At 41.1% G+C, this 10,085-nt stretch overlaps 1 protein-coding gene across 1 annotated transcript; it reads right to left on the minus strand.

Moving 5' to 3' along the window:
• Positions 1 to 7,160: 7,160 nt before the first annotated feature.
• Positions 7,161 to 9,815, minus strand: LOC146169941 (hematopoietic prostaglandin D synthase-like). Its single transcript, XM_083390891.1, has 4 exons — positions 9,666 to 9,815; positions 8,780 to 8,982; positions 8,204 to 8,305; positions 7,161 to 7,431 (listed from the first exon to the last, which is right to left on the minus strand). Exons 1-4 carry the CDS (start codon positions 9,808 to 9,810, stop codon positions 7,276 to 7,278), a joined length of 606 nt encoding a protein of 201 aa, XP_083247017.1. The 5' UTR covers positions 9,811 to 9,815; the 3' UTR covers positions 7,161 to 7,275.
• Between the last annotated feature and the right edge of the window lie 270 nt (positions 9,816 to 10,085).

Genomic DNA, 10,085 nt, shown 5'->3' on the forward strand with positions numbered 1-10,085 from the left:
CAATTTTTTTTTCGTGTAAAATGATTGTGCTTTGTTTTTTTCGTTTCAAAATCTTTTGAGTTTTTTTTTTGTAGCAGTATCGGTCCCCACTTTCCAAAGCCTTACTGCATAACTCATTCTTACAACGAGATTTTTTACAAAATCAAGAACTTTTTTAGTACCAATGTCTCTATTTACGTGTGATTTAAAGTTTCAATTTCCAATGTTCTTTTGTTTGATGTTCGCTTGATCACTCAATACCATTTCCGTCCTTTTTGTACCCACAAAGTCCAAGGTGCCACTAAAAATGATGCTGCAGTTCCTTTATTAACGGCCATGTGATAAACCAGTGGTTCCCAATCAGTTTTCCGATTGTAAAGCTTAAGGGTGCCGCAAAAGATTTGGAAATTATATTTTTTCTATTGGAAAAGCCTTTTGATCCAAACTCTTTGTGTACCATTAGAGTACAATAAATCAAAACAGATTTTCTTACTTTGTGTATGGTTGATTTGTATTGTTCCAGTTGTGTTTAATTTAATGTGACATTACAGTAAACCACTTAACGAAAATTCCAGGAGGGGTGCCGTAATTTATTTTTCTGAGGGTTCTGTTAGCAACAAAAGGTTGGGAACCACTGTGTTAAACTCGCAATGCCTTAACCTTTGCCCTGGTCCTATTGTTATGTAAACGACTTCAGAGGCCGTGAGTTCGAATCTCACACAAGCCATCATGCCTAAGGATTCTAAAATAAAGTTGTTTTTGATAAAATACAGGCCGGACTATATATAGTATACCTTGAAGTTTTGGTGCTTTTGTGTGAAAATACCTACTACTCTTCCCAGCTGGCTTTTTCTCTCATATTGCTTGCTTCACATCTATTTTTGCGAAGTTCTATTTCGAGGTGATTTTTGACGAAATACAGAGACGTATCTCAGCTTAAAGCAGCATTTTTTTGCAGTTGAAAATACATGTGTTTAGTTTGGATGCAAAGCGGTTACACAGTTAATAGAAGGGCAGAAGTGACGCCAATACGTATTATGTTCTAAAAGGCTACAAGATATATCCCAGTACATTCGTAGACCGCGCGATTTCGCAATTCCTCGACAAGCGCAACCATGAAAAGGAAGTGGAGATTACGTGTGTTACAAGTGTGTGCTTCAACGTAATGAAACACCAATTCTTCGGACCTGTTTCTCAGCACATATGACGAGAGAACTTCAACGTTTTATAAAGGAAACACAAAAGACAAAGCTAATTAAGGTTTGTTCATGCAACTTCAAAGCTGGTCTCCTGGTTTACCCCAGAAGACACAATATCTACTCCACAATACCAACTTGGTGTACCGACTGAGATGCTCCTCCAAGCAGACATACATCGGCCCTAAAACGCGTATACTAGAACATCAGTCGTCGCCTAACTCGAAGGTTTGTGTACACCTATACTTGCTAATACCACCCATATAGTTAATTTCAATCAACCGGAAATATTGGGGTCACGGCATGACAGAATCTATATTTTCTGAAGTCTGTGATGATCCAGCAACACAAACCAGGCCTGAACAGTATCTTTTTAACCCCAAGTGACAGGGGAGTGTAGTCGAACTCGGGACGCGAATAAGACTATGCAACCCGAGTCCGACGTGTGCACGCGCATTACCAAATTTCAAAACTGATAAGGCAGCTAACTCTAAATTGTAAAAGAGTAATAGCTAATGGTGGAACATTTTCCAACTATGTATTGTGGGTGGATGATTTGTATGGCAACCCTATTAATGGATTGCTGTGTGTTCACCTTATTTTAGTTACGAAAATGGTTGAAATGCAGGCTGTAGAGTTGCAGCTGGGACTAGACGAAATTGTACATTTAACAGGAGTCGGACTCCGCACCCCTGCCTAGTGGCTAACTGAACATCGCTTTCTGTCCCTGTTAGTTTTGTCTTCCCACATGTCCATATTTGTGTTTTTCGCCTTGTTCTTTTCTTGAAGTTTTACACTGGTGATGACACATAAGGTATTGCCGAACCGTTGGTAAACAACAAAATGTCGATTTTTTTCAAATATTATGGCTTTAATATTTGTATTGAAGCTCCAGGATAAATACGGAAAATATTTTAATGAAAGCACCGAGGTAAAAAAGTGTTCTTATAAATTGATACTGTAAATAAATGCGACAAAGTTTATAAATGTACAAGCACCTCAGTAAACAAATTTTCTACAAACAAATCAATTTACAGTTAAAATAAAACAGCACATTTTTACATTAGTTTCATTTTTTTAATTTAAGTTATGTAGTTAACAGTGTTGTGTCAAAGAAAGGCACTTGACTTTAGTCCTTTTTTCAATGACTTACATTTTTTAAGCAAAATTACATGGACGTAAATTAAGGTGCTTCGATTGAATACATTTTATTTAAGCCTATAATAAAATGTAATAAAGCTATTTCTTGTTTTGGTTGTAATGGCGTAACTTGAAATATAAAGTCAATTGTTGCAATTGCAAAAATACTCAATTTGGACTAACGTCAATATAAAATGTTTTTTCAACAATAGTAGTCACCCAATAATGTTTCACATTCGCAGTGAAAGCTATCAAAAAAGCGCGCGCAGTGTGTTAACAACTTTTGAATAGTCCTTCCTAATTGGCTTAGGCTCAGATTTATTACCATTTCCAGCCACAATAAGCTTAAGTGTCTGGTCTTCAGGAAATTGTCCTGATACCTCAACCGCGGCACATAGAAACCCGCCCGGCCTCGTTTTCAATCTGTACTTCAACTCTTCTTTGAACCAGAATGCCGCTTTCTCGAACATTCCAGCGCGGAAGTAGTTCTCTGCGATTGAACGAGCAACGCTTGCCGTTTTTCTGTAGAACCAACCCTTGTTCCTTGTGTTTTGCTGCAAAACCTGGTACACTTTAACCAGCAGCTCGGCTGCGTTTGCAAAGTCAAGTTTGCGGCCAAGAAGCTGTGCTTTTAAGACATCCATGTCGCCAATTAGGATATCCGTATCTCTGACCACAGCGTCAATATAGCTGGGAAGGTAGACCGACCAGTCTTTTACGCCGAATAATACCTTTATCACAGAATCAGCTTTGCCTAAAAACTCGGAAAGTTTCTCAAATTCAATGCAATGTTTCCGTGCTTTCTCTATACGCCCCAGCATTCGTTTCAATCCGCTCTGCAAGTCTTCCTGCCCAAAGAGCCCATCATCAAATGTTACCAATTCCGCAGTTTTGGCATCCATATTGGTCTTGGGGAACTTTGGGAGCGAGTCCTTGAATTCACCTAACATACATCGGACTGCCGCGATCTGCGATAAGCCATTGTCGATGTCATCCTGATTGTCGTTTATAAGTAGCCTTACCTCACTCACAAAACCTCCAAGGAATACAATAAGGAGAAAGATATCGGGCACCACTTCGAGCAACCGTTCATCCTTGATTTCTTGCCGCATTAGCACCTTCATGCTGTTGATTTCCTTGCTGTAAGCGGTCATATTAGCGCGGAAGAAATTGGCCGCAGTCATACCCGGAATCCCGCACTTTCCAAGGTGATAAACGTCATCGACCGAGTCCTTAAAGCTCAAAAACGCCTGCTGCAGTTGGTTTTTCTTGTATTCAACCCTTTCCTCGATCGACAGGTCATTGAGCGGCTGCATCGAGTCTAGTTCGTCACACATGCACGTGACCGCCTTGATCATGTGCGTGAAGATCGTTTTCGCCAAGTAGATGAAAGTGAACTTTCTGTCAGAGTCCGATTCAGATGAACTCAACGTTTCGTCGACTTCATCCAGCAAATTATCGCTGATAGCCCTGATCATGGTCAGACTCGAGTTTCGCTTGACCGACAGGCATACTAAGGGCTTGAATTCGACCACATAGGGATGCAGTTCGCGCCACAGGGAATGTGCGATGTCGAAATAATCGCACGCACTTGTTTTCCCCACTACCTCGACAATATCCTTAAACATCCTCTTTCCGTTTCGAGCCGAAACCAAGCTCGTTTCAGGAATCTGCTCTCCAGCCTCCAAGTACAGCTTCGTTCTAGTTTCGCACGCGATCGCGACCGCGTATTTGGCGTTGTGGCTCGCGTCCGCCGTGAAGACCCCTTCTGCCTCTAGGCCTTCGATAATTTCAAAGCAGGACCGGCCCTCAACGCCTACAACCATGCCCAGAGTCGAAATCATTATTGTGATGCCGCGGTAGAACATCTTTTTGATGTTGCGACTGTCGAAAAACTGGCATAGCTCGTTGACTGGGTCGTGCTCTTGCATTGCTTTCAGTATGTCGATCCGACAGCGATGAGGATCGTCTTGTAACATGTTGACAACTGCTGATCTGTACTCTTGATGCAGACACTTAGAACCGGCCACGAAACAAGACCTAACCAACGCTTGGGCAAGGTGGTAGCCGTTTCTCTTCATTTCGCTCTTGTCCTGATAAAATGACATTCTCTTAACGGTGGCTATCAGTTCGGTGGTAAAGTTCTTTTCCTCTGTGGGCAGTCTTGACAATGGGTGCACGCAGGCTTCGGGCATGTTGCCGTCGAACTGGATCCCGCATTTAGTGATCTCGTCAAAGAACCACTCCTTCGCCTTGTCTTCGGCGTAGAAATCGTTCAGCAGCGGAACGGCCAGGCAGCGAACCGGCGTTTCCCCGAGCGCTATGACGAAGACCTGAAAAACGACGCTGTACCAGCGAAACTTTTCTATGACGTCATTCTCGTGCGCGTCACCGCTGATGCTGTTGGGCAGCAGAATCACGCTCTCCAGGTCCGAGAATGGTGTAGCTTCAGACCGGCCGGGAGATCCAACCGCCACGTGGGCAAATTCGTAGGGCAGACATTTGCCGAATAGTATATCAACGCATCGAGCCGAAATGTAGCCCATCAAGTCAATGTACTGGTTGTTAATCGACTCGAAAACGTCGCGTGCGATTTCTATTTTGCCGATTTCCAGGCGGCGCTGCCGGTCCGGATCTGTGACAGCTTCGTCACGGATGACTGGTATCTGTCTGACCAGCGCAGCGGCTGATTCACGCATTCGCAGAACCTGGGCTTTCAGTTTTTCAACGACGACTGAGAGGCTTGCGGTCTGATCAACAGCGTTGCTGTGCTGAAGCAGGGATTCCCACAGAGCCCGCTTACACCTTGATACTCCTTCGTCGGCTGGTAGGCGTATCTCCGCAGCCACCAGCAAGCCAATGCTGTAAATGAAATCTCGCTTCTCGCCGCTGCTTAGAGCAAGCGAGTGGTAGTGCTGGCCCAAGAGGCGTAAATAAGTACCGGAATCTTTAAGGTTGGTCTCTGCGTACCTTCCGTCGTTTCGTCGCCTACAGGAACGCCTAAGCAGGTCGGCGACTGCCCCGCCGTTCATTTGTCGAGCTTCTGTCATTAGAACTATTTTGAAGTACAACTATTTTAGCGAATGACCTACGTTGAATAGGTTGATGACGTCTGTACTCTGCGATGATATATAAAGATTAAAAAAGGCCTACACACAAAAGGTAAATATCATACAGCTCATGCGCTGCAGACTTAATATTTAAAAATGCTGTAAGAATTCTTCAACAGCTTGATATATCGAACTTAGCCTACATTAAACAGACGTGTTCACCCTAGCGTTCAAATGCCACTATCTTCAAAAAAATTAAATTGCGGTTCACAAGATGGTATGACGTAATTATATATAAAACAAATTAATGTTCTTAACAAAAATTAGAGGGCCTAAAAACAACTGTGAAGGTTTTTCGAACTATTGTACGATGCGTTGTTTAGCACCAAGCTATTTTCCCTAAAACAACTATGTTTTTCTACCATTTTTGTTATATAAATACGAAATATTGCACTCTTTTTCAATATGTGTTATATAAATAACAAACACTGTTTTGCCCGTTTTAACGAAATCTGTTTAGCCTGAAAGCGCCGTACACTATACTTGTTGCGCTGTGCATAATCTATAAAGCGCATTTTCTGTCAAACTAAATACTATCATTATATCGAGAAATAAACGAGTTAGTTGTATGCCCAAAGCGTCACGTTACCTTTCATGAACATGGTTTGCCATTTTTAAGCAAATAAATGCTATTTTATAGCACATAGCGCGATTAGACTAAGCTTCAGTTGCATACTAGCGGTCGAGTTTGCTCGAAAACATAAAGTGTGTGTAAAACTAGTTGTTCTGCGACGTCAGGCTATGACGTAACTTTGTGACGTCATCTCTGAACATTTTTCTGCACACACTAAAACACAAATCCTAAATTCGCCTCAAGTCCGCACTCCTCTTTTAGATATTGCGCAACTAGATACTGGCTCTAATGCTGGGCCTAATGATTCTTGAGACTGTTGCGCTAATGCCGACACCTTTGCTAATCTGATCGCTTAATCAAGAACAAACTGTTTTTACGCGATTGTAGCAATGAAGCGGTGCTCATATGCGAGGCAAGCAACGTTTGGCTAAACCTTATCGAAACTGTGATGATTGGAAACTTCGACGGGAGGTTACTTAAGCAGGAATTGATTCCAGCGCTGAATACTCAAGAGGAACTGATTCGATGAGCCGTATCGATACGAGCGTAACTCGACCCCCAAGCCCTTAGCATGTCCAGTCATGCGAGATGTTTAGGTTACAATAAATACGTCGGGGTCACGCTTTGCGCTGTTCTAGGCGTACCTCCAATTTGTGTTTGTATGGTGGAATGTTTCGGAAAAACAAGGTGCTATGTCCTACTGTTGGGGTGAAATTACATTCTAGGCGCCCCCAAAGAGTGTGTGTGTGAGCTTTTTTCTTTTCTCGTAAGCGCCCGGGGTTTTGGCAGAGATATCTGTACCTATACACTAATAGTATAGGGGTTCGGCCGTCCTGAAATGGCCTTGCCATCAACTTTAACTAACTTTCAGCAGAATTGGTAAGCATAACCGCTATCACAGCAGGGACAGACCGACTTTACCTTAGTTTTGACCAGAAATTGAAAAACATTACCCAGCAAGGATGCATTGGAAACAAAAAGGCTGGAGATTTAACTCTTAAATCTAGCAACTTTATTTTTTACAAATGATTTGACTGGGTCCTACGTCATTCCGAAAACCTTACGTACAACATCGCAACTCCGAACCTTGACGTATGAGTTTTTTTCTGTTTTATTAGTGCATGTTTCTCACGTTCATAGAAAAAACATTGAGGCTTAAAAAACAAAAATCCCTCAGGGCCAGTTGGGCAAGTGACATTTGTACAAAAATGCTCAAAGGGCATTTCACAGGCAAACGTCAGCGTTTGTCGTTTTGCTCGGGTGAGGAGCAAATATTTCAGCCGGGCCTCTGTGCAATCCACTCTTTCACGTTGGGCAGGGCGAGTATTTTTTCCACGTGGGCCTTAAGCTTGGGCGATCCGTCGAAGATTTCGCTTCGCTCCGACTTGAGATAGTCGCCGGCGTTTACGATCGCAAAGTCGGCGTACGACAACTGAAAATAGGATTTCATGTTATTTTCTTGCCAAACGGGTACTGCCATTAAAGTGTTGAGTATAAGTATTTTTCTGGGATTGCAAATCAGGCTCGTCCGATACTAGGTTTTTGATTCTGATACAGGTACGCGGTATTTTAGGCTAAAAGTGCGATATAAAATCACCTTATGATAGTCAAATAACGTCATTACTTCATAAAATGTGCAACAAACCTGTTAAACCATGATTTTGATTAAGCTAAAATCGCTTTCGCGATCAGACATTTAGTTATAGTTCTTAAATTTTCTAAGAAATTTGAAGAGAATGAAATCGGTGCGTTGGACTGAAAAGCATGGCTGAAATGTCTTTATTAATTTCAAATCCGATCGCTACCAATACCATCCTGGTAAAGGACGAGTACCGATAATGCCAACTGGCATCGGACTTGATTCGATATTACTCGACATCCCAATTGTCACTGGAAAAAAAGTGTACTTTTTTTAATTATTTACAAAAAATAAACAAAAGTATTTAGTGCTGGTGTAGAATCCTACCAGAGCGTTAAAACATTTATTATTAAAGCAACGTAGAATATTTGGGTTAGGGTGCCGGTTAGCCTTTGGGTACAGGTGGGTTAAGTATTATTACTTAATAATATTGCTTAACCTACCCAAACCTAAACGTTAACCCGCACCCCAACCCAAATAATGTTCGATGTGGCAGGATTCTAGACCAGCGCCAAGTATTTAATTACAACGCAAATACGAAAAATGTCAAAATGATTTTAGTTACCTTCCCCGCAAAAAATTCGCCACCGGATTTTACCAGGATCGCTTGAAGTTTGGTCAACATCGAAGGGATTGTAACGTTTAGCGCTTCTTTCCATTTTATCGCCTGTGAATAATTGAGCAAGTTGTTTGTGTTAGAATTTAATCTGTAAATAGGTATTTATATCATCTTTTCGTCGAGGATCTATAGTGAAAGCGTTTAGCTTTTCATGCTATAACACGTAACTTTTCTCATTTTAGCATAACTTCAATTAACCGCAAATCCTACTGTTCAAAAGATTAAGAATATTTAACTGTTTATAACTTTAAGTCGTAAGTATAAATTTATTACGACTAAGGCTCCCAGCACTTAAAAATGCCAACCAACCACAGTAAAACAAAAAACACCAAACGTCTTCGGGATAACAACTGTTAGAAAATTTAAAAAAACGCCGAACCCAGCACAAGGTGAGTGTCTTACCACACAGCTTTTTATAGAAAAACTTTTGGTGTACTAGGTTAAAATAAATATATTTCACAAACCAATATCCTGTCCAGTCTTACTCTGTTTTCAAACAGCTTATACTTGCCAGTCACCTACCCTTTTCTCCGGGTCTTGCTCGAACCAGGGAAACGCCATCATAACGTCGAATATGTACTCGGTGACCATATCGGCCGTGGCCTCGGTAAAGTCGTTCTCACCAGCCAAGCCACAGCATTTGGCCACGAAGCGAATAATTGCCCCGGAATGGCTGATTAACTGTCCGTTCGCTTCCAAAACCGGCAACTTGGCGAACGGCATATCTGTCCACGAATAAGTCGTCGTTTAATTATGTTAAAACGTAAATGAACTTCGATTTCACAGGGTTAAGTTCAATGTACTTGCCTCTAATACCAATATACTCAAAGGATTGCTACGAGTTTGACTTTTGCGTCGATATAGACTAAAACACTGTGAAAAAATACTAGCTTAAATTTATGTGTAGAAATGTAAATATTGAAGACAGAAAATAACAAATATGTAACGGAATGTGGTTTCAATATGCAAAAACACTACTACTTCATCCATCATAACTAGTACGATGAAGTACAAATTCGTTAAAGGCGGTATCTAATCCATCAGTCGTATAGTCCCTGTATATAGCGGTTGCTGTTTTTGCCTTAAAATCGCCCTGCTGCGAAACAGCAGCCCTTGATAAGAAATACGATATGCAAGCAGGTAACCAGATTTAACACATGACTGCACAGCGTGTTGTACTTAGTACTTTAGTAGTACAGCGAACTCCAGTCGTTTTAAAACACACCCAAGCTATCCAAACGGAACACAAAAACAAATTAATTTCATACAACCTTTTCGGACATATTCCACCGATTTTCTGCTGCCCAACAGAAGTCTTTGTTATATTATTGTTTATGAAGCTGCACTTCAGCAATACATATTAATGTTTATAAAATCAGTACAAAGTTACTCAGCTTTCTTGACCCACCGTCCTTCATTTTCTCCCATTCTCCTTGTGACACCCTCACATCTTCGTATTTGTGACCTGTGTAAGCCAGCATCAGCCTCGCCGTTTCCTCGCGGTCCGAAAGATTAAAGCCGTAGAGCTTCAACTTTCTTGTACAAGCAGACATGGTTGCAAAATAACGTATCCCACGAAAAAACGATAAGTAAGAAGCATATGCGAGACTGTAAAACAACTTAGAACATTATTTATTACTGAAAATAGTCATTAGATTATTATATAAAGGTTGAGACACAAATTTAGTGAACTTATGTTTTTTAACCTTTATGTATAAGACCGTAAGGTTGTTTTCTTAAATATACTTTAAGTTGCCGCTTAAAATATATTTACACGAAAATCAGTCTACTGCAATAGAAAAAAATTCACGTCAAATAGGGCAAGTAA

Source organism: Ascidiella aspersa, chromosome 1 (genome assembly GCF_963924565.1).
Source record: "Ascidiella aspersa chromosome 1, kaAscAspe10.2, whole genome shotgun sequence".
Taxonomy (NCBI): Eukaryota; Metazoa; Chordata; class Ascidiacea; order Phlebobranchia; family Ascidiidae; genus Ascidiella; species Ascidiella aspersa.

Bases quoted from the DNA above. Each gene is read 5' to 3' on its own strand.
- LOC146169941 (XM_083390891.1), bottom strand. From the start codon at position 9,810: ATGTCTGCTTGTACAAGAAAGTTGAAGCTCTACGGCTTTAATCTTTCG. The intron at 8,306-8,779 runs GTAGGTGACTGG...AATTATTCACAG, and splicing joins AGCAAGACCCGGAGAAAAGG to GCGATAAAATGGAAAGAAGC. The intron at 7,432-8,203 runs GTAACTAAAATC...TCCTATTTTCAG, and splicing joins GCGAATTTTTTGCGGGGAAG to TTGTCGTACGCCGACTTTGC.